This window comes from Artibeus jamaicensis, unplaced genomic scaffold (genome assembly GCF_021234435.1).
Source record: "Artibeus jamaicensis isolate MK-2021 breed Jamaican fruit bat unplaced genomic scaffold, CSHL_Jam_final scaffold_1019, whole genome shotgun sequence".
NCBI classification, from domain to species: Eukaryota; Metazoa; Chordata; class Mammalia; order Chiroptera; family Phyllostomidae; genus Artibeus; species Artibeus jamaicensis.
The window spans coordinates 24614156-24639642 of record NW_026522025.1 but is presented as its reverse complement, the minus strand read 5'-3'; the positions used below and the strand labels follow the sequence as shown (position 1 = coordinate 24639642).

The 25487-nt window shown below is 38.0% G+C and overlaps 1 protein-coding gene across 2 annotated transcripts in view; it reads right to left on the bottom strand.

Annotated features, from left to right (window-relative positions):
• Positions 1-329: 329 nt before the first annotated feature.
• GIPC2 (GIPC PDZ domain containing family member 2) overlaps positions 330-25487 on the bottom strand; it is a 77134-nt gene continuing 51976 nt past the window's right edge. For both annotated transcript variants that reach the window (XM_037148134.2, XM_037148135.2), the window contains 3 exons: positions 19049-19155; positions 13380-13461; positions 330-4209 (listed from right to left, as the gene is read on the bottom strand). In XM_037148134.2, the coding sequence (XP_037004029.2) occupies positions 4064-4209; positions 13380-13461; positions 19049-19155 (335 nt within the window). In that variant the 3' untranslated portion in view covers positions 330-4063. The remainder of the gene's footprint in view (positions 4210-13379; positions 13462-19048; positions 19156-25487) is intronic.

The window sequence follows — 25487 nt, the reverse complement described above, 5'->3', positions numbered from 1 at the left end:
CCTTATTTATTTAAACAAAAGTAAAAGGTCTAATAATTAAAACCTCAAATATTTGATTTTCATGATAAAAACATTCATCACATTTATTAATGAAAAGGTTTTTATTTTAAGGAGTCATTTTAAATATATGAAATATAAAATTATTGTAGCTTTACAAGTAATTCAGTTTTGATCAATACATGAAGACATGTACATCTGTAAGTAGAAATACAGTAATATATTTGTAAACAATATCAAAATACAATTTACAATTCCACATATTGCTTAATAGATTTCTAAAGTTCAATTTCAAAAAACATTTTAAAATATATGCTATGAATTGTATAAAATAGAAAAACTTTCTTTTTTCCAAAACAAAAAGTGAAATACTTAATCCGTATATAGCCAATACTTTTGCATGGCACAAAGAGTTCAAAATATTAAATATTTTCTTAAAACCACCTTTCAGAATTTTTTCATTTCCTTTTCTATTACAGTTTCAAAAAATATTTATAGCTGTGCTTAAGTCTTACAGAGACTTAATGTCTCCCATTAAAATAAAGATGTCATATCCAATTTTGATCCTCCTAACCAATAATAACCATAAGTCATTTCTTAGAACTGGGTTTTCAAGTAATAGGTAGGGACAGGCTGTGCCATTTGTACCTTCACAATCTTAGAAACATTTTATAACCATGATAAGTGTAAGGACTTGTCATTACTCTGATACCTCTTTTAGTTTATGCCAAGAAGATAATAAATGTGCACTTTACACACAGTACTAATACTTGGGACTGGGAGTTATGAGCTTCTCCTCTCTCCTTATTCACTTACCGCTTCTAACCTATTACTTCCACCAGAATAATAGTAATGCTATTGGCACCCATATATTTTTAGATGTATCAGAAAGTAAAAGAGTCATTATATGATCAATTTTTTATACCTTTGATGGATAACTGCTCAATCAAGAAGATCCATCATTTTGAAAACATCATTTGCCAATGAAATTCATTTTGCTGCTATGCTATACAGGCAGCAATAGCTGACCTATCACAAAGGCTCTCTCTAGACTTGATGAAAGCCTATAACAACAACATGGACCTACATAAAGCATGCTTTACTTGAGAAATATCCATTTGTTAAAGTTACAGGGGAAATATTGCAACTTAAAAATCACTTGGAAAAATGAAGTTATCTCTATTTAGTTAATTATCTTGATTTAGTCATATTGTAATATTGACTATGGCAGCCCCAAACAGATTACATATAGAAACCCTAAGCAATTAACTAATTACTGCTTTTATAATTGAATTCTTAAAGAGTTGCACAACAGCCCTGGCTGATGTGGCTCCGTGGATTGAGTGCCAGCCTGCAAACCAAAGGGCTGCTGGATTGATTCCCAGTCAGGGCACATGCCTGGGTTGCAGGCCAAATCCCCAGTAGGGGGCAGGCAAGAAGTAACCACACATTGATGCTTCTCTCCTTCTCTTTCTTTCTCCCTTCCCCTCTCTCTAAAAGATAAATTAAATCTTTCAAAAAAAGTAATTAGAAAAAAGAACATCTGTTATTTTTTAAGAGTTGCACACCATATAGTTATATATTTTCGAAACATCACAAAAACCCAAATGCACCTATTTGTAAGCATCAGAATGTGTAAATTTTATGAGGACCAAGCTATAATCAAAGCCCCATTGAGCCTAATGTCAATCATCATCTACATGCTCTGCCATGAAGAAAACATACAGCGTGTTCTCTGCATCCAATGAAAGATGCTGTTTTGCATGGAAGGAAATCAAGAATAAAATAATCATTCTCCACTAGGCCAAGGTAGAGGTGGGGCAGGGGGGCAAGGACCACAGAAAAAGAGAAAACAACAGAGGCCTTCTGAAAATGTTTAGTGATGCCAATGAAATGGCATATTTTAAAACATATGTGAACAGTCTTGTTGCCACAGTGGATGGGTAGCCCACACTATTAGACTGTGACAACGAAAAAGAGAGTGTGCTCCTTTTGAGCACTGAGTCACCAAAAGTCACAAAGTTCACAGGTAGATGTATTTTCAGGTAAGGGAACAAGATGAGGTGAAGAAACTGACCTCGCTACCAGTTTAGCAATAGAGGTTAAGAGATAAACACATTTGAAGGAAAAAGTCTGTTAATATTAAAGCACCGGTGCTCAGCTGAAGCCCTTATTATTGATAACTGCCCATTTAGTGCTGACAATTACAGTTACTACTGTATACAAGCATCAGTCCCTACACACCAAAGTCACAGAGAGACCATGGTGAGCACACTCACTCTGTGAGTTAGGGATTCCACCAATCACAGGGTATCAGCACCACGTGTCAATCTTCAGGCATGCACACAAAGGAAAAAGAAACTGATATCTGTTAATAAACAATCCTCACCATCTCAAATTGGACTTCTTGTGCCAAGAAATTTATTTTGTTGTCCAAACGAAAATGTCTCTATGGACCTCCTGAGTCATCCAATAACTTTCCTGTCCCTAAAAATATTCTTTTTAGGATGTTGCCTTCTAAAAGAGGAGATATTAAGATTAATAGGCACTCGTGGACCTCCATTTAAAAAAAAAACAACAACTAGCAACAAACTACAGCCTGAGCTGGATCCTGTTTTCAAATGATAGGCAAGAGCAAGAAGACAACCCACATTCTGTAATTACTTTTTGTTACACGTTAATGACTAAAACAGCTTCTGTGCAGGTTTTGGATCAATGAGGCCAAGTATCGGCTACACAGCATTGAACTTACGTGAATGGGAAGTGGATGACAGTAAAAGTTAAGTTGCAGCAGAAAACAAGAGTTATGGAAACATGAGTCCAGCATGAGAAGCGAACGACTTCCGGTTTCCTAGAACACACCCCTCGCAGGCTCTGATTTCTGATCGCCACGGCAGCTCACAGCATTGTCCTTCCAGCACTTCGGGGAAATGCTTGGTTGCGCCAGGCTCTGCCTTCTTACATGACCTTTGTGGAAACTACTCGTTTCCATTTCTCTTACTTCTGTAAAATGTCAAGTGAAAGCAATAAGATAATCACTTGCCCTCAATTTTCTCAATAATGTAAGGTTTTAAGGAGCATCTGCTAGAACTCTAAGATAATAGGCTATTGTGTGTTCTCAATCCTCCCTTCCTCCTTTACTTCTACTCGAGGGAAATCTATTTCTAACAGTATCTGCTCTAAAGTTTAGGGGGCTTAAACGTGTTGCTCTTTTACCCAAAAAGTGCTCTCAAACATACTTGTTTTCTGAGTAAATCTCTTTTGAAAGAAAAGTTCTACTTTTCCCTGGAGTGTTTATAATGAGTAACATTAAAAAAGTAGGTATGGATGGAAAAAGAAATAACGTTTTTAAGAACTGTTTTACCAACATCAAGTATGAGTTCTGCCCTTGACCCTTCTTCTACACCTGCAAACAATTACCCAGCACAATGGATTTCAACAACAGGTTTTAAGAAGCAGTTTTCAAAGAAGTAAAAAATAAAAGTCAATCAATTCTTGTTTTACACAGAGAAAGTAGACCATAGACATCAACAGGCTATAGTTCCTTCCCTTACTCTGTGGATTAAAAATTAAAACAGTTCTTCTAGACCTATAGTAGGTATAATTCACATTTCATTCCCTGAACATGTTCTGTTCCAGCCAGTATAACAAAATGAAAATGCTATGAAGCAAATTGTACTCCAGTCCTAATTTTCACTGTATTAAGATTATGCAAAAGAACTATAAAGCTACTACAATCAACTTTACATGTGGAAAACAAAACATGAATATTAATGGAAATCAATATCCTCTACCTAGAAATACTCCCTAAAACTTACTTTAAAAATAAATTTGAATGAATATTAAAATTGATCAAGCTTTATGTAATTTATCTTAAGCGTACTACACATTCAACTGCATTAAAAAGTACCCAGAAATCAAAAATATCATTTCGAAGAATGTATTCCATGCACATAAAACCAAACCAGAGTCCATAACAGTGACCAAAAGCAGGTCTTACAGGGTTTTGTTTTTTTTTTAAGGAAGAACAGCTCATTTCCCCAGTAGCGGACCATCCACATCACCATCATCCTTGTCTGGCATCGCCAATGGCTCCCCAAGCATCAAAGACAAATTCATCTGGGAACGCAAAGTCTCCGAGAGTTTTGTCAAGTGCCACAGCAAATTCATCCGGATTTCTTTTGTCCTTTCCAGCTTCAAATATTGTGGAAGCTACCAAAAATAATTTTTATAAATTATTGGTATATGAGACAGCATCAGAGGACTGAGAAAAATAGCACCATAAAAATTACTTTCTAGGAGTAACATGCATAGATATCACATATTTCTACTACCAATTAAACAGTAAGATGCTCTCTATCACATATCAAAGTAGCAAAGATCTCTTTAAACAATTCATCTACTGCACCCAGGTTTGCAGCTGCCACCCCTGCCCTCTCCTCCACCTTGGGGCCCTTCTGTGGAGCAAAACTCCTGAAAAGCAAGCCTGTGACTAACTCTGCGGGAAAACAGAGCAACTTACAAAGTGATCATAACAGTAAGTCTAGTAACCATCTGTCACCATACATTGTTGTTACAACATTATTGACTCTATTCCCTCTTCTGTACATTATGTTTCTATGACTTATTTTATAACTCAAAGTTTGTGCTTCTTAATCCCCTTCCCCTCTGTAAAAAAATATGCACTACAGCATTTGAGCAGAGGGGCTATCATTAAAGTAATAAATCCTAAAATGGTTCAAAAGAAAAAAGACTTTGTACTGTATTTGTAACTTTTCTGTAAGGTTGAGATTGCTTCAAAAAAATTCTTTGAAAGCATAAATTGTGAGGAGAAATCAAATCTCTTCTCTTTATTATAGTTACTTCCTTTCTCCCACCAGGCCCCAAGCCTCACTCAGCCTTGACCCAAATGCTTTCTCATTTATCATTAGACCAGATGCTAACACTTCAAAAAGCGGGGGAGTCCTTGGCTGCATCTGGACCTTTTGCTGCAGCCCAGGGGCCCTGCCATGTTTAATAAAAAAACTTCTATGTATTATTTTAAATATGTGAAGGCTGGCCTGGATATAGTGAAGCAAACACTCAGATACACTGGTTTGACTTTGTAAATTTGGCTTTTGAAAAGCAGTTTGACAACAAGTATCAAAATCCTTTAAAATGTTCATATCATTTGATCCACTAACATTTCCATTTCTGGGAATCCATACTTTTTTATCTCCAATTTTATTGAGATATAACTGACATATGGCACTATGTAAGTTTAAGGTATATAGCATAATGATTTGACACATATACACAAGGTGGGAAAAGTAGGTTTACTGTTGTGAGTACACAACCTTGGTGTTTATTCTTATATTATTACTTATTAATTTTTGTATTACAACTGTAAACCTACTTTTGCCCACCCCTGTATATGTGATGAAGTGAATACCATAAAAAGTTTAGTAAATATCCATTATCTCATATAGCTACAAAAACTGAAAAAGAAAAAATATCGTTCCTTGTGATGAAACTCTTAGGATTTACTCTGTTAACTTGCCTATATCGATATATCATACAGCAGTGGTAACTATAATCATCATGTTGAACAATACATCCCTAATACTTACTTATAATGAAGTTTATAACTTTTGACCACTTTCAATCAATTTTCCCTCCATCCACCTCTGGTAACCACAAATCTGATATTTGATTTTTTTTAATGTGTTTGGGTTTGGGGTTGCTTTTTAATTAGATTCCAAATAGAAGTGAGATTATATAGTATTTGTCTTTCTCTGTCTCCTCACTTCACTTAGCATAATGCCCTCAGGTTTCATCCATATTGTCACACATGGTAGGATTTCCTTCTTTTTGACAGCTGAATATTCCATAACACACACACACACACACACACACACCACAACTTCTTTATCCATTGTCTGTCAGGGACACTTGGGTTGTTTCTACGTCTTGGCTGTTGTAACTCGTGTGTAATCACACAAGGATGCATATATTTCTGAGATGTAGTGTTTCCTCAGATATGAGGAAATCAATACTTTTCTGTAAATCTTAAAAGCAGAAAAGAATTTAGCATAAAAATGGACCTAACAGTATTTTTTTAAGAAGCCTAAGGTGTTGGATCACTCAGTTACCACTGGTATGAGGAAATATTTGATGAAATAGTTTGAAATCATTTTAACCAATGTTTATGAATAACTTTGTAACAACTTGGGGAAATCCTTTTGTTTTAATATTTACTAAAAAAGCAATGCACAAATTTTATATTATAATAACAACTATGTTTTTACAAAAATCTCTACACAGGATGGATAAATGGAGAAGAATGTGATAAAGCAATTATAATAATACAGTAATGGCAGAATCTAGGTGATAGGTGTAGAAGTACTCACTAAAAAGTCTTTCGACTGTACCGTATGTTTGACAATTTCCATAATAAAATATAATATTAGGGAGAGGAACCTCTACACAATGGGAGAAAATTTAAAGTGTAGTAGATACGTTCAAATTAAAGAGAAAGTTCGTTGTAGTTTTAAGTTGGGACCTGTTCGATGCAATAAAATGAGTGGCTTGTAAAATTACTCTGTACGCTCATCTGGTTTGGGATCCTTGGTCACAAAATGAGAGAAATGATGGTTTAAGATGCCTGTACTATAACCTCATGGTCCGAACTGCGGACTCTCACTCGTGCTGGCACACACAGAGCAGTGAAAAGAAAGAACAATGCTCCTACACACAATACAGTCCCAGAGTTGCTCAGACCTCCAGTTACACAGTCCTACATATTCTAATGCCACCACCATTATTACTAGTAATAATGAATAATGATCATTGCCACATATGATAATAACTATCATATTAATTATGATATGAGAGGAACTTCACACATATTATTTAACCAAATGCTTTGGCAACCCTATGAGGGTTTTAGTTGTGCCCTTTTACAGAGGTGGAAATTAAGGGTCAAAGTTTAATGATTTGCTCAAAGGCTAACGCTTCAAACTAATGAAATTAGGACTCGGACTCCCTATGAACTCACCACTTTTTGTGCCTATTCTCAGACATTCGGTCAAGAAACATTCAGCAAGTGTTTACTATAGTAGAGGGACTATAGTAGAAACTGGGATTAAAAACTGAGTGAGATATGGTACCTGCCTTCAAGAAACTCCTGGTTTTACAGAAGCAACAAAAATATCAATTAGGCAGCTTCATAATTGTGTTGGAAATATTGTATGTAATACAGTGCTCCACAAATCCCACAAATCTTTTAAAAACCAGAAATGTGCTACAAAATTTTTAATCGAAATTGAGAATGCAGCACACAGTTAACATGTTATCCATTGTTGCTAGTACATCAAGTATAAACACAGATTCGAAACACCGTAACAGGAGAAATAAACTGGTATGATTGTATTTCTTTTTTTGATAAAAGATTATATCTCTGATTTAAAAGAAAAGCCAAAGAACTAGGGAAATGTATTACATTAACATAAAGATAGCTACTAAAATGCTTTTCATCTGTTAACTATACTAGATCTGAAATATACTGCAATAATATTTAACATCTGGATAAAAGTTAGCAAAAATACTCCAGTTAAAGAATTGTTACACCACATACAACAGCAAAGTGCTGACCTCTTGTGGCTATTTCAGGAATATCTTTATATCAGTAGCACTACTGAACAATTTTTACATTATTAATGACACTTATTTGGTGTCCAAATAAGTGTCATTATTTTACAAAATACTGATTTATCTATTTTACAAAATATTGATCAATCTATATTTTACACTAGGTTTTTAAATACTTAAGTAGAACTTTAGACATACAATATTACTTCAGGTGAAAAATCTTGGTATCAAAGTGCCAGAATCGAGTCTCATCTTAAACTGGTAGCTGACTTTTTGAGCAAGTTACCAGAATTCTCTGAATCTGTTTTAATAAAATACACATAGCAGAACTTAGATAAAGACTGACATCACCACTGTTCAGTTAACCATTAAATCTGTAACTCTATCTCTTTCTGTGGAAGGTCTTCAGCACTAATTTTCTCTAAGACTTCTCATAAATGTCAATTCATCTCAAACAATTCACATGAGTCACACACACATCAATATAAAGCCAATGAAGTGCTTTTTAATAAAATCTATTTCCAAAATTTTATTAGCTTTATCTGTGAAGGGTAGCTTTCTATAGTATTTATTGTTTTCAATTAACAGAAAAAAGAAAAATCATCCTATGGAGAAATGTAATTATTTCTAATAAAATACCATTATCATATATTTTTTAAAGAGCCAAAAAGACTTTAGGGGAAAAATTATTTAGGAACAGCATTTAGATTTTCTTTCTACACACTTCTGGATCTCTTTATAAATTAGTAATCCAAAAATTCCAAAGTTGTTAAAATAATCATCAAAGTCCTAAATTGGTATTATCAGAAAATGTTAGTTCTATATACAATTTATACAGTCTTAATATTCACTAAGAAACTCAGATGATCCAATTTTCCATTATGTTAAGTCAATCCTATATAAGGTCTTAGCTCAAACTCTTCCAGAACCTATTCTTTTCCAAGGGGCAACATTCTAAGGCAACCCTTTGGCACTAAGTCATTTGAAATGTTACAGTTCATGACTTGACTTGACAACCAAACGGAGCGCTATTATCTTCAGGGTTACTTGCTCCATAAACTCATTTGAATTACTTGCCATTTTCAAATGGTAAATACATCCCAATTTTTTTTTTGAGGTTAGTGTTTTGGTTTTAGTTACTTTACTTAGTTAATATAAACTTACATTAACAACTACAGAATAGCATGATGTCAGTGTACTTCTCATTAAGAATTAACATTTATGAAAACTAAGAAACAGAAGAAATACAAATAATTCATCTGTTGAAGCAGTGACACATTTGTGATTTACATTTTATGCTAATAGGATCTGAATAGATAACTTCCTAATTTAACAGTGGTTGCATTCTTCAATTAATTACTTCCTTTAAACTTTACCCCCATGGTGACTGATCACATTGCTAATCATGTATAATAATAATGACTTTTCATGTCACTGGAGGAATTTGCTACAAATGATTAATTGTAAAGGGATTAGTAGTTAATTTACAAGGAATTTGTGAAGAAGATTTAGTACCCTGAATTTGTCAGAGAAAAAGAAAATTGATTTTTAAAGAACTGTTTTTTAATTCATTTATAATTACCTGAATCATTTTCCAACACTCTTCCTATATTTAATAACAAAAGAGCAAAACTAATTCACTTAACTATTCCCAATTTAGAGTTAAATAAATATAAGGCCTATACCTAAAATTAAGTTTTAAAGTTGAGGACTGCTTTAAGTTATCACCTTTGAAAACAGTGGTTCTCCAAACTATATCAAACTACAAACAGATATTAAACTACACTGCAAGGCCATAGTAATTAAAACAGCATGGCACTGGCATAAAAATAGACATATAGATCAGTGGAACAAAACTAGAATTAAACCCACACCTTTATGGTCAATTAAACATTTGACAAAGCAGGCAAGAACATACAATGGAATAAACACAGTTTCTTTAATAAATGATGCTTGGAAAATCAGATAGACATATTCGAAAGTGAAACTAGACCACCTTCTTACAGCATGTACAAGAACAAGCTCATAATGGATTAAAGGCTTAAATGTTAGACTCGAAACCATGAAAATCCTAGAAGGGAACACAGGCAGTAAAGTCTCAGACATTTCTCATAGTAACATTTTTTCTGATGTCTCCTTGGGCAAGAGAAACAAAAGAAAAAATACATAAATGGGACTACATCAAACTAAAAAGGTTTTGCAGAGCAAAAAAAAATCATCAACAACATGAAAAGACAACCCATGGAATGGGAGAACATACTTGCCAGGGATACATCTAATAAAGGGTTGACATCCAAACTTTATTTAAAAACTTATACAACTGAACACCAAAAAAAAACAAACAATCCTATTTAAAAATGGGCAGAAGATCTAAATAAACACTTCTCTGTAGAGAACATACAGATGGCCAGTAGGACATATTAAAAGATGCTCAATATCACTAATCATCAGAGAAATGCAAATTAAAAGTACAATGAGATATCACCTCACACCTGTCAGAATAGCTATCAATAAATCAACAAATAACAAGTACTGGTGAGGATGTGAAGGAACCAGCATGTACTACTGGTGGGAACGCAGGCTGGTACAGCCACTATAGAAAACAGTATGGAGTTACCTCAAAAAATTTAAAATGAAACTGCTTTATTACTCAGCAATTCCACTTCTGGGAACATATGTAAAAAAACACAAAACACAAATTCAAAAGAATGTATGTACCCTTATGTTCACTGCAACGGTACTTACAAAAGCCAAAATTTGAAAGCAGCCCAAGTGTTCATCATTAAATGAGTGGATAAAAAAGCTGTGGTATATTTACATGGTGGAATACTACTCAGCGATAAAAAAGAAAGAAATCTTACCTTTGGTGACAGTGTAAATGCACCTGGAGAACATTATGCTAAGTGAAATAAGCCAGTCAGAGAAAGACAAATACCATACGATGTCATTTATATTTGGAATCTAATGAACAAAATAAACCAACAAAATAGAAACAGTCTCATGGATTAAAAAACACACTGTTAGAGGGGAAGGGGTTTGGGCCGCTAGGTGAAAAATGTGAAGGGATTAAACAAAAAGAAAAACAAACATACTTGCATAGAAACAGACAACAGTACTGTGACTACAAGAGGGAAAGTGGGGGTGGGAAGGTAGAAGAGGGTAAACAGGGGACAGATGGTGATGGACCGAGAATATTTTGGATGGTTAATGCAGAATATAATACATAGATGGTGTATTATAGAATTGTACACTTGAAACCTATATAATTTTATTAATGAATGCCACGCCAATAATTCAATAAAAATGTTTTAAAAGAAAGGTATGGTTCTCCTAAATTTGAACTTATCAGCAATCGATGTACTACTTCCTGGACTTACAATGTTCATACAGTTACTTATTCAACTGTATTCAGTAGAAATAACGTCATATTATTTTTCCGACATATACTACCTAATCTAAGTTTAATAGCAGTGACAATTCTAAAACTCCTTTACCCCTTTTGCATATGCATGTGTATAACTGTTGCAGGCCCACATGATTTATGCAAATGTCTATATTGTTCCAAATACAAGAGATTTGAGGAGAAAAGTTTTAAGATACTGGGTTTTTACAGAATCATCTCATCTATACCTTCTTATCTGTGTGGAGCAAGAATATATCATATGCAAATTTTATATTTCTCTTCAAGGAGCTAGAACCGAGTACCACCTTTTTTTCAATTACAGATATCATCTATACATCCAACATAGAAATTTTATTTTAAAAGTTCAGACAGGTGCCCTGGCTGGTGTGGCTCAGTGGACTGAGTATTGGCCTGCAGACCAAAGGGTCACCAGTTTGATACCCAGTCAGGGCACCTGCTTGGGTTTCGGGCCAGGTCCCCAGTAGGGGGTGCACAAGAGGCAACCACACATTGATGTTTCCCTCATTTTTTTCTCCCTTCCTCTCTCTAAAATAAATAAATAAAATCTTTTAAAAATAACAAAATAAAAGTTCAGGCAGGCAAGAAAAAAATAAGAATGCATTATCTAAGGAAAAAGGAAAACTAGTGGAAATAGGAAAGGAGGAATAGCTTCAAATATTCTACCTGAGGTTAATTAAAATACTTTAGTGGGGGGTGGGGAGAGCAGGGAAGAGTAATGAGGGGGGAGGGAATGAGAACAACCGTAACTGAACAACAATTTTAAAAAATTTAATACTTTATCTGGTAGCAAATAAACAAGACTTTCCCAGCCTTTGACGCTAAGAAACTCGTTAAGTACTTAATACTTCACACACCCAAGTGCACACACAAGGAGGCACATAGGCACAAACCCCACCAGTAAGTGCACATTTACTCTTTCCTTACCCAGGGAATATTTCTTTCTTCCTTCTACAGAAGGGGTCAGCAGCTTCCACAATCTCAGCCTTAGTAATTCAGAAATTACTCTCAACTCCAGAGGTTTGACCTAGACCTACCATCCCTCCCAACCTCAGCAATTGGTTCAAGTGAACCAATCAGCTGGGTCAGAGACGATCCTGACAATTTTGTTTGAATGACTTAGCAAAGTCCCTGCCTCTTTCCCCTTGTTTTAGACACCAAGATGTAGAGGGTGGAGCCATCACAGTCATTCTGACTCCATGAAGGAGGGCCTGAAGCTACCAATACCACGGAATGAAAGGGGAATGTAGAGAAGAGAAATCACACCCTGACGATAGCATGAGAACTTTGGATCTAGCCAGTGTTGAAGCCAGGAGCTACCTCTGGACTTTTCAGGTGTAAGAACCAACACATTTCCCTCGCTTTTTTCCCCTTAAGTCATTTGGAGTTCAGTCCGTTGTTTGTGTTGTTTTGTTATTTATAACTGATAGAGTCTTAATTAATAAATTAAGATTCTGCCATCCTAATGATGACATAAGAAATACACAGAAATTCACTGCTCAACTGCCCTTATCAGTCATACACCAGGTGTGTCCATTTCCTTCATAATTCTGATTCATTTATCACAGGGTTTCATTAACCTTATGAATGTGTAAAACTTTAATATACTGTATTTTGCTGTGTATAATGCTCACCTGTATATAATTTGCACCCACATTTTTGGCCCAAACTCTCAGTAAAGAAAAAAATCTTTTGTTTTAATTTTTAATTCAATTTTGCATTTATTTATATTTAGATACTTGTTTTTTGTATTATAAAGAAATTTTAACATTTATTTTTGAGCATATTATGGTACAAGAAATTTTATGTAACAAGTAATTACAAAACACAAGAATAGATACAAGGTATTTTAGATATTATCCATGTATAATGTGTAATACCCTTATTTTTCCCTGAAAATTTTGGGCAAAAAAGTGTACATTATACATGGTGAAATATGGTAATATAATATAAATACACAATTTAATCAATGTACAGCTAATATATCAAATAATATCTTGTATATGTATCATTTATAATATTCTTTTTATATATATTTTTGAAACCATAAAACAAGCCTAGAAAGAAAATATTATTAGAGTTAATAGGTAAAATACTGAAGTGTAGAAAAGTTTACTTGACTCTAAGCATTCACAGCTAGTAAGTAGTAAAGGCCGGGTAATCTTTTCATTATTCTTCATCATCTCTATTTTTTTCACTATGCTTTTCATCACTATACAAACGCTTTTTATCCTGAAAAGCATCATTGACTATAAATGCAAGAAAGGCATAAGCATTAAGTTACATCAAATTAAATATATATATATGACATTTTAAAATAGTATAACCTTACCTAAATCAGTATCTCGAATTCCCATGTACGATTCAAGAAGATCATCAACCTTTTCAATTGCCTTGGCTTTGGTTTCAGAGGGCTTTATTGAAGAAAAGCAAAATAAGATATTATATTGTTATATGAAATTTCTTGAATGTCAAGGCATACATAAAGGAAAATATGAGATGGAGCTAGTTCATGGTTGTTTACTTAAGCTAATTTGAATGCAAATATATCTAGAATGTGCTCTGCAACTCAGTACAAATCTATACAGTAAGTACTTATTTTTAGCATCAGCGTTAAGGGCTATGGATTCAAATAAAAGCCAAGAACACAGACTCCAAGTAGCTGGCAATCAAAAAGGGGATACAGATGTGAAAATAAATGGCTAAATGACAATAATAAGCACAATTTTTTAAAGGATCTCTAAGGTACAGAAGCATCATGGGGAAAGTAAATTTAAATCTCTAAGAGTCATGGAAGACTTCAGAAGGAAGCTGACAAGATTGTGTTTTCAAAGATGAGCTGGTATCGATAAGCAGGGAGGGCACTGCACGAAGATGGCAGTAAACGCGAAGTCTACGCGAGGTCCGTGAGTCTGATCGAAGACTGTAGCGTGGGGTGGGGCCTGAAGAGCCCGTTGTGATGAGAAACACGGGCAGGTACGACTAGACCTTTAGGGGACCAGGGTACCATGAAAGGGGCTCTCTGGTCTTCGTCCTGCCAGCCACAGCCTCCAAACCTTTCAGTGGCTCACCCCAGAGAAAGACATTTCTGAACACATACATTTATTGGCTATTTTTTATTTAATTGTATTACTTTCAGATTTTATAAATTATATACATGTATTACCACATTAATCTATTGTGCACATTATAAAGATACACAAAAATACGGTTTTTAAAAGATTCAGGTCATGGTGAAATATTCTTAAAGTAATTTTTGTCTTACATATTAATAGTACCAATACATTTTTGTTTTTTCTAAAACTGTTATTAAAAGTTTCAGTGAATTGCAATATACACTGAAATCATCATAGTGGAAACCTCAAACTAATATAATGTTACAACTCAATATTTAAAAATTCTTTTCAGTGAAAAAAATGAGTGGGTATACAGCGTGTGGTAAAAGTAGGCTTACATTTCTTCATAGTCATAATGCAATAATTAATAAATAATAATATAAGAATAAACTGTGTTTTGCATACTCACAACTATAAACCTACTTTTGTCTTACCCTATTTTTATAATAATAAAAGTATTATATTATTCTTTTTAAATATAAGTTTTATATTTGATAAAGTCTTATCCTGTGCTCAATTCATTTCAATATTTGGTTTTAAATGACTTCACAGCTGAAAAGGAAATGTCTAACGATGTTAAAAATCTCTAAGTGCAAATGTGGAATTCACAATTACATTGTAAGAGATTCATACTTATAGTATTGTTATAAATGTATATTGCTTTGTATTCTCCAAACTTATTTAAAATATGTGCATTTTCATGCAAATCAAATTTTATTTTTAGTTCCCTGAGGATATTGTTACAACTTTCTCATGTTTTTGTTTATCTTAACTAAGCCTTAAACAGTATCAGACACCATATATCACTCTTGCCTTCTTTCCGGCGTCTGGAATGGCCTCTGTAAAGCAATAGGCTGTGCAAAGTAACTCAGGCACTTACCTGCACGTCTGCCCGGCCATTGTGTAAATTACCGCAGCAAGTACCAGTACTTCCCATACAGAGTCGCCACCATTCTGTCAGTAATTATAAACGCCTCCTGGTCTCATCGCCCCTCTCCCATTCACACTCTGATTACCTGGGTTAGCACTCATCTTTTCTTTTTTAAAATGGTAGTGTACTTGACAAAACATTACATCAACTTCAGGTGTACAAACCTGATGCGATATATGTAGGTATTGCAAAATCATCACCACGATGAGTCTAGTTAACATCCATCACCACACAGAGTTACAATTTTTTCCCCTGTGATGAGAACTTTTAAGATTTATTCTCTCCGCACCTTTCAAATATACAGCACAGTACCATGGACCACAGTGACCGTGCACGACATCCCCAGGACATATTTGCGCACGGAAGTCTGTGCCATTCGACCGCCGTTCCCCATTCTGCCTATCCCCCACCCTGCCTCTGGCAACTACCAATCTGTTCCCTGTAGCTATGAGTTTGGCTTTGTTTTCTTTTCAGACTCCACGTGTAAGTGAAATCATATGGTATTTGTCTTTTCTGACCTATTTCACTTAGCATAATGCCCTCAAGTTTCATCCATGCAGTCACAAATGGCAGAATCTGCTTCTTTCTTATGGGTGAAGAATATTCTCCATCTTTTCTTATTTGCACATATTTTCCAGTTTGTCTCCTTGCTTACAATCTTCAGTCTCTCAAATCCACCCTGTTCAACAACACATCCCCCAGAACTAAGAATTCTTCTAAATACAAACAGTGCTGATCCCAGTTCTCAAACAGCTCCTCCCTTATCTGCAGGCACTTCACATCCTGACCCAGGCCTGCACCTCCAGCCTCCCCAACCCCCACCAGTACCTCCAGTGCCCACACTCCAACCCCATGAACACCTCTAGGGCCCCCACCGCCATCACTGTTCCCGCCTACAACACTCTTCTCACCGTCCTTGACCAACTTGGCCATTGGCCCCTGCTTTGTGCCACCAACCCTTCCCCCTGGTTGGTAATAGCTTCTTTTCATGCCTCTCTTCTTTCAAAGGAAAGCAAGGTCTTTGTTCTGGTCTTTGTATCACCAGCTCCTGGACCACCTTCTGAATAAACTGGGAGGTGTGTAGGTGCAGTGTCATTCACAAGGTCCTCAGAATTAACATCAGAAGCTGTGCTAGGTAATGAGGGGATGATTTGTTTCAATCTATAAATCCTTCAGTGTTTGAAATAGATTGTAAGTCATTTGTATCAAATTTACTATTATTACCACACTAGCTCTTTCCTTTCATCATGAGCTATTTTAATTGCTCTATTTAATGAAACAGGCTATGCAAATAAGAATGGAGTTTCAGATGTTTATCTTTGAATGAATCTTGCTACCTCCCCAGAGAGATCTTCAGCTATTCTTTTCATTCCAGCAGCTTATACACAGCAGATGCTCAAAAAAATGTATTAACCATGTTAACTATTAGAAGTGACACTTCCCCTGCAGTGACATGGCATTTCCTTTGCCACCCCGGGTACCTTTGCAGGCCCCTTTAGGGTCTGTCCTTTTCTGACAGCCTCCTTCCCCAGCTCCTCACCACCAGCTCCACCCCCCCACACTGTTTTTTCCATTGCCTTACACATTCCTTTCTTCCACTGAAGTTTACTCATTCGTTCAGTAAACATTTACTGGCCTCAGCAACGTGCCTGGTGGTGCGCTGGGCTAAGGAAAGGTAAAGACTTGGAAGGACCAGAAGTCACTGCCTGCATTTTTTTTTTACATACGTCATCCTACCTCACTTTTAAAATGCCTTTGACTCTCCCTGGTTTCTTTGTTGCCCTTTGCCTCCAAATCAGTTCTTTTCTGCACCCAGAACCAAGGCACACAACTCGAAATCTTCCTCTAGATTCCCCCAAATTGACAATATCCTCAGTGGCTCAAAAATTCAAAAGGATTTGTCCTGGCTGATATGGCTCAGTGGATTGACTGCCAGCCTGTGAACCAAAGGGTCATAGGTTCAATTCCCAGTCAGGGCACAGGCCTGGACTGCAAGACAGATTCCCAGTAGTGGGTGTGTAAGAGGCAAGCACACGTGGATGTTTCTCTCCTTCTCTCTCCCCCTTCATTCCCCTCTGTCTAAAAATAAATAAATAAAATCTTTTTTTAAAAAAGGACAACCTTGGCCTCATGGTTCCTTGAGCATCTGCTCCAGCAAGTCTCCTGACAGCTGACCCTGACCATGGTCGCCCCATAAGCTCCGGGAACCTGCTCTACAGAAAGAGCCTCCGAGTGGTTCGCCTGTCTCACACCTTGGCTTTTCAAACACTCAGGGATCCTGGGACAATACGCACGCCCAGAGGGACTAGATGAGCCCGGGGCCTGTGCTCCTGCCTCCTGAATTTCCCTGGCCTCAGCCACCTGCCCCATCTCCCCAGTTCCCACAGGATGACTTCATCGCCGCTGTCTTCTTCGCTGTTGTGAGCGGGCCTGACGTCCCGCGTGCCACTTCCAATCCTGCCCCAACCCCTCCTGTCCTCTGTCTCCCCCGCCTTCATTATGCTTTTGTCTCTTCTGCTTCTGCTGTTTTCCACCCAAACGCTGACCCACTCGATCCGTGAAACCCTCACTCTTCCCAAGTTTAAATGTACTATGTGTTAATTCATTAATCCAGCAAAGATTCGAGCCCCTTTGATGTGTCAGGTACTGTTCTGGGTTTGGGAGATACTGCAATGAACAAGACACATGGGGAGGCGGGGCTGAGGGTGGAGGGATTATGAAAAAAAAGGAGAGAGAAAACACTCATGAACACAGACAACAGTGTGCTGATTGCGGTGAGGGCACGTGGAGGTGGAAGAAGGAATGGGGGGGTAAGTGGTGATGGGAAAAATGAAGTAAAAATGTACGTTTAAAAAAAAGACACGAGCAAAGGAGATAGACAATAGACAAAAAGGAAACAAGCATATAATGAGCCATATTGTGTTTAGTGCTTTAAAGAAAATTAAGGGTAAGGAAGTTAGGCAGCAGAAGGGGCAGCAGGAATAGCTACTTAGACAAGATACTTAGAGGCATCCTTTTAGAGAAGGTGGTATGTGGGCAGAATCCTGAAGAAGGCAAGGGAGGGAGCCATACCCACAAACATGCAAAGCATTGAGGTAGAGGACACAGCGGCACAAAGACCCCGAGAGAGCACACATCTGGAGCGATAGGGGACAGAGGGAGACCCATGTGGCGGACGCAGAGGAAGCCAGGAGCAGAGTGGCGGGAAATGAGATCAGAGAAGAAATGCAGGGTCAAATCTTGTCCATCATTTGAGGACGTCCGCATTCATTCAGAGTGACATGGGAAGCTACCGGAGGGCTTTGAACAGGAAGGTAACAAAACCTCACTGGTGCTTCTGAATGACAATTCCGGCTGCTGTCCTGAGCACAGAGGGGAAGAGAGCAGGGTGGGCCCAGGCAGACTGATGAGGGAACTGCGATGCTCAGGATCAGACACGGGCAGAAGAGGTGCCCTGCTGTCAGACGCTGGCCTGCCGTGCAGTCAGACCGGCCAGGACTCGCTGACGGATGGGACGTGGGACATGCCAGGGAACAGTCTAAGGTGACTACAAAATGTTTCACCTGAGGAGACTGGAATTCATGAATATTATCTTTCATTATCAAAATCTTAAGTCTTTTTCCTCCTACAGGTGGCTCTGCGACTTTGGGGGGTTCTTAGATCTTTGAACATTTTTGAGCCAGTCCAGATGTCCACAGGCTCCAGAAAAAGTTGCCTGCAGGTAGCTGAGGATGGCTATAGATCACAGTCTCTTCTCACACACTTAGTTTCTAGAGTTCCTTCTTAAAGCTCAGTAACTTTCATATTAAGTGAGCAATGAATTAAAAGTCGTGCTTTAGTTAGAATGAATGGTATCTTATTGAAGCTCATGGTTTTACCTTTCCTCCCAGCTCCAATGACTATAAATGCCCATACGTGTCCAAACAGAACGGAGACCAACTGAACCCAACATACCATTTCTTCCACGATGGCCGGACCTTTGGATCTCAGGCGAAGTGTCTCCCTTTTGGTACCAATTCTTCCTGCTGAAGAATTTCCAGCTTTTGACCTTGGCTCTATTTCTATAAAGATACAATAGATGGGGAAAGATATATATTCAGAAATAATTCCAGCAAACTGCTGTAAAAGTTATGTAGTTTCCATCATGAAACTATGTACAATTATTACAGAGATTTTATAAGAAGCATTGCTTCTTATAGCATTTCCCAAAACAAATTCACCTGTCATTCCTTAGTCTCACGGGAGTCTCTACGAGAGGTCTGGCTACAAAGGGAAAAGGGAAGTATTTGAAATATACAGAAGGGAAAGAATCAAAGTTTTAAGGAATAAAAAATAAAATGGTTGTCTATAGGATCAGAGTAAAGAGGTGTTCCTGGAAGGAAAGCAGAGGTAAGGGGTCAGCTGGACTTCTCAAAAGCCGTGAAGAAGGGAAAGAGCCATATCTGAATAAATATTTTCTAAATAGAGGGGGAGAGAGAATGTTACTTGAAGACCTACCTTCTGTTTGATGCTTTATATACAAAATCCTAACAATACTCATACCAATCTATGAGGCAAGTTATAACCCTCATTTCACAGAAAAGGAAACTAAAAACTCACTAAGGAGAAGAGCTGGGATTCCAATCCAAATCCCATGACCCCAGAGCCTGTCTGCTTTTCCTCCACAACATTCCAACACCCGCCTCCCGGAAGCACAAGGGATAAATTCAGAAGTGACATCAGGAGAGAAGCAGGACCGTAAAGAAAAAGAGGCTGAAAACGGGTTCCGAGGAAGGCAGTCCCCTCAGGAGGCGGGCCAGAGCCAGGGAGGAAGAGTCCACGGGAAGCCGCTCTTTCCCTTCTGCTTGGTTTGTGTCCGTGTTTCATTTTCAGTTTTGATTGTCCACCTTATGAAGAGTTTCCCCCCAATACCAAGCAGTTCCGTAAAGGAGAGAAAGGGTAGGGTGGGCACCCAGGGTAAGCGGAAAGGGCTTGCCCTACCTAGGCCCCTCCCACAACCTAGTCCCTGTGAGAACGTAGCAAGAGGCCCAGGTCTACTTGTTTGTACAAGAACTGAACTCTCAGAGTTTGTTATGAATCTCCTGATTTTTAAGTGTTGGCAATTGTGTCAAACTTTGAAAAACATTTTGGCAAAAATAAAAGAGATCCGTGGATCAAATTCCAACCACGGGCCACCAATCTGTCACTTCTGCAAACATTGTCCAGGTCCCCTTGAGTGGAGACTGTACATGACAGCAGGTGGGGGCAAGAACAGAGGTGGGGTGGGAGGGTGGTGCACCAAGAACTGGAGGTAACTGAGCTCCAATGAGGAGCCACAGGACAGGCTGGTAAATACAAGCAGGTAGTGAGCGCCACACCAGCTCTCAAGGCACAAGACATCAGTGGGCCTGCGCCAATGTATTCGTACTGACTCGGAACCCAAAATAATTCCTGCCCTCAGCCAGTACTGCTTTGCTATTGAGAAGCTACTCCAAAGTGATCAAGGATTTTACATATTAATTTTAACCTGCATTCGGGGACAGAATTGCCAAAAACATAAGTTTTCCTCTGAGAATGAAAGCATTAAAAATTATCATGAGGTAAGTAGAGCAGATCCCCTAAGCAAAAACCTATAAATGGTGACTGATGATGTGAATGCTAATCACGGTGACAGGATTCTCAGGAGCCCGGAGCTACATCATCAGGTCCACAGCATTGGTCTTACCAGCTACACTGTGCCCTGTCTGAGGAGAATGGATCAACAGAAGCAAGATGCCCAGCATAGATTCCAAAAAAGGGCCCAAAGAAACAGACAAGGTCAGTCTGTGACTGGCACTGCCCAGGATTCTGGACCACCCGGCTACGGGAGTGTTCCCAGCAGAGCTATGTCCAGACGTACAGTGATCTGGACAGTGTCAGCTTCGTGGCACCAAGCTTCAAGATAAACAGCCTTATACTCTCCACTCCCTTCCCACATATACTCCACCCCACTGCCCCACAAAGATTTCACCAATGACCTACTTGGTGTAATTTGTCTTCCCATACACATTTCCTGGGGGGTGGGAAATGAACTGCCCGGGTAGTGCTTCGGTCCGCCACCACTTACACATTTCCAGTTGTCAAGTCATACGCTGGCATTCTGACTTAGGAACGAGTCTCTTTTAAGTTTGGTGAGCAATGGTGTAACCCTGGAAAACTGAACAACTCTGGATACACTGGAAAAGTAAAAGGCCTCTGGGATTTACAGAGCTGAGGAACCAGACTCTGGAATGTGGGAGCTCCACAAAGGGACTCTCATCCACGCTTGAGAGGGCAGCCAGCCTCCCTCGAGGGGGTCTCTGTCTTACCCGGCTCTTCTTACCTGCAACACCGTTCCTCAAAGGGAAAACGTATGCAGAATAGATTTTTTTTTTTTAATTAATAAGGTTTATTTTCTAAAGCAGGTCTCGGCATACAGCAAAAGTGAGGAGAAAGCACAGAGGTTTCCCAACACCCCTCCGCCCACACACGCACAGCCTCCCCCTTTGTGAACCCCACCACAGGGCACCCTGGTACGATCAGTGACCCCGCACCGACACATGGCCACCCAGAGCTCATAGTCTAGGTTAGGGCTCACTCATGATGTGTACGTTCTGTGAGTCCGGACAAAAAAATTAATGGTATGTATTTGGTATTGTAATGTCAAACAAAATAGTTTCACTGTCCTAAAAATCCTCTGTGCTCTGCCTGGCTATTCATCCAGATTTCTTGTTACCACCATGTTTATTTAACCTTTTCTCCTAGAGTGATATCTCACAACTAACCACTTGGTGGCGCCAAAGCAAAAGTTAAATTTTAAGTTGTGGCTTGCAGGCCTCCGAAAAGGCAGTTTCCACTGCTATGGAAAGAGAATTCGTCTTTATGATCCCACGATTCAGGAATATAAATCAACCAGTTGATACATGAAAACAGGCAGGATAGTTCTGTTCACCCGCAGGGGGGAAAACAAGTCCTGTGTTTTTTTCATTTTTTTGAAGACTGTGAGTATTTTCAGTCCAGCCTGCTTTGGGGATGCTGGCCTGTCTAAGCCTGTCTAACCAACCAGGCCAAGCCCTAAATCGGTCCCTTCCCTCCTCATGAGTGGATCTGCACGGGCCTCTCCAGGGGCTGAACAATGAGAGGGACACAGTTCATACAGAAGACATTATAAGTGGGCTGCAGCTAGCTGGATTCACCAGGTGCCCCAGGGGTCCCCACCCTGTAAAGCACACTGAGTACCTGCCTGCCATGGGTCACCTAGGGCACAGGACACTGACAGCTGCTGGGTGGACAGCTGCTCCCAGTCACCAAGAGCAGTCATGTTTGTTCCCAAACCCTTTTGTGGCAATTATATCATTACTCTGGTTATGTAATTTAATTTAAAAGCATGTGAACTGATAAGTGTGAAATGAGGAGTTATTATTGCTAGGAAAACTAGGTTAACTGCTTGGAAAGATTCCATAAGAGTGAGTTGCAAAAAAAAAATTAGGCGTGGGCAAGTTGACATTTGATTAGAAAAAAAAACTTTAAACAGCCATCATTTTAGATTTCTGGCTTTTTTAAATGAAACAGAACCCATAGATTCACATTAATGTTGTGATTACATAAGGCTAACAGAATTTCAGTTTGTGTCCTCTACTCAAAGAAAGGGCCTTTTACATTGTATAAGTGCTAAAAGAATATATGTATATATGTTGAAAATATTTATTAACACTTATTCCATTCTTTATAATATCCCAATTCAACTGGCATTTTCAATAAACACACCAACCCACAGTCTCTGCTATGCCAAAGAGATGGGAAAACGGAGAAGCAGAAAGATGCCTGTCTCTAGTCCCGCCCTCAGCTCTAGGCCCTATTTTCAGGAGGAGCACATGCAACTTGACGTAGATTCCTGGTGACCCTCCAGGACTGGGGATGGGCTCTGCTCATCCTCGTTAGGGAACAGGCCATCCAGAGAATCTCTGAAGAGTAACAATGGAACTTCAGAAAAAGAAATGAAAAAAGAACAGCTCCTTTTGCAAATGCAACAAAAAGAATAAAATACCTAGTAATAAACCTAACAAAGCACATGAAGCACCTATAAACTGAAAACCACAAAGTATTATTAAAAGAGATTGAAAAGGACAATGAAATGGAAAGATAGTCTGCTTCGTGGATTTAAAAAATCAGCATAGTTAAAATGGCTGTATTAACCAAAGTAATATACAGATTTAATGCAATCCCCAACAAAATCCCAATGACATTTTTTAAAGAAATAGAACAAAAAAATCATCAGATTTGTATGAAATCACAAAAGACCCTAAATAGCCAAAGCAATGCTGAGAGGAAGAATGAAGCCCTGGGCATCATAGTACCTGACTTCAAATTATACTACAGAGCTTCAGTGATCAAAACTGCATGGTCCTAGCAGAAAAACAGACACACAGACCAATGGAACAGAATGGAGAGCCCAGAAATAAAACCACAAGTATATAAGCAAATAATTTTTGACAAAAGAGCTAAAAGCACACAGTAGAAAAGAAAGCTTCTTTAGTAAATGGTGCTGGGAAAACTGGAGAGCTACACTCAAAGGAATGCAACTAGACCACAGTCTGACCCCATGGACAAAAATTAATTCAAAATGGATCAAAGGCCTAAATATAAGATCTGAAACAATAAATTATTATACATACCAAAAACCATTGGTACTAAACTTATGGACCTTAGTCTTAGAGATTTTATCAATTTGATCCCAAAGGCAAGGGAAGTAAAGCCAAAAATAAATGAATGGGACTGTATCAAAGCAAAAAGCTTTTGCAACAAAATAAAAGGCAACCAACCAAATGGGAGGTGATGTTCTAAAACAACCTCTCCAACAAGGGCTTAATCTCCAAAATATGTAAAGAACTCATACAACTCAACACTAAACAAACAATCCAATTAAAAAAATGGGCAGAGGACCTAGACAGACACTTCTTCCAAGAAAGCAGACAACTGGCCAACAAATACATGAAAAGATGTTCAACTTCACTAGGTATTAGGAAAACACAAACCAAAAATACATTGAGATACCACCTCACACCTGTTAGAATAGCTATCCTCTACAAGACAGGAAATAACAAGTGTTGGAAAGGTTGTGGAAAAAAAGAACCCTCATTCACTGCTGGTAGGAATGTAAAACTGGTACAGCTACTATGGACATCTGACTTCTTTAGAATAGCTATGGGTTTCTGTTATGTGGAAGATTTTTTAAATCTAGCTGGTTGGGTGCTGAGGCAGAAAAAAGCAAGGAAAAGGAGGCATGCAGGAGCCGCCTGCACAAGGCATCAGTTGTATGTTGGACTAAAATAACTGGCAACACATGAACCGACCCCACCCCCCCAAAAAAACACAAAGTTACTCTTAAATGTTCCTTTGGTGAGACTGAATAGTGCATGACAAGGGTCAGAACGGAAATAGCTGTACCCAAAATCTGTTTGTTAAGGTGTCACTTGAGAAAAACTTAGCCATGTTTTTATAACTTCGTGAAAGTACAGGCAATAATGAATGTGTATCTCTGGGAAGAAGATTCATATCTTTAATCCAGAGGGAACTGTGTTAAAAAATAGATCACAAGCCTCTGAACTGCAACATGTGAAAATTAAAAACAAAAAACAGCGATGGCCAAAATATTTTGTTTTTACCCTTTTAAACTTCTTATATTTCAAAGTATAATTTTGATCGTGAAAATTCAAATCTAAAAAATTGTTCACTTTTATAATGGCTTATTACACGTATTTTCCCCCTGGCCTTTAAAAAGTTAATAAAAACACTACAAAAACAATCCTGCCATTTTAAAGAGTTGATAACAATGTAATATTCTACCACATTTCTAACATGGACATATTTATAATATTAATGAAAACTGTTTAAAATGAGAATAGTTACATAGTTAAAAATTATAAAGCCACTAAAAGTAGAATCATTCAGTTCCTCTACTTCCTGGCCTAGGAATGCTAGACTGTTCACTATTTTTTATTGTATTTTTTCCATTATGATTTAGTCCTCTTATATCTCCCCTCCCCCCAATCACCACCCTGCTGTCCACATCCATGAGTCCTTTTTCCCTTTTGCTCAATCCCTCCACCCACTAATCCTGCTCTGTATCTAAGTCCGTTTCTATTTTGCTTGTTCAGTTTTGTTCATTAGATTCCAGATATGAATGAAATCGTATGGTATTTGTTTTCCTCTGACAGGCTATTTCACTTAGCATATGTTCTTCACATTCATCCACACTGTCGCAAAGAGTAAAATTTTCTTTTTTTATGGCCAAGTAGTAATTGACCGTGTAAATGTCCCATGGTTGTTTCTATTCATCTACTGGTGGACACGTGGGCTGCTTCTGTATCTTGGTGACTGTAAATAAACATAGGGG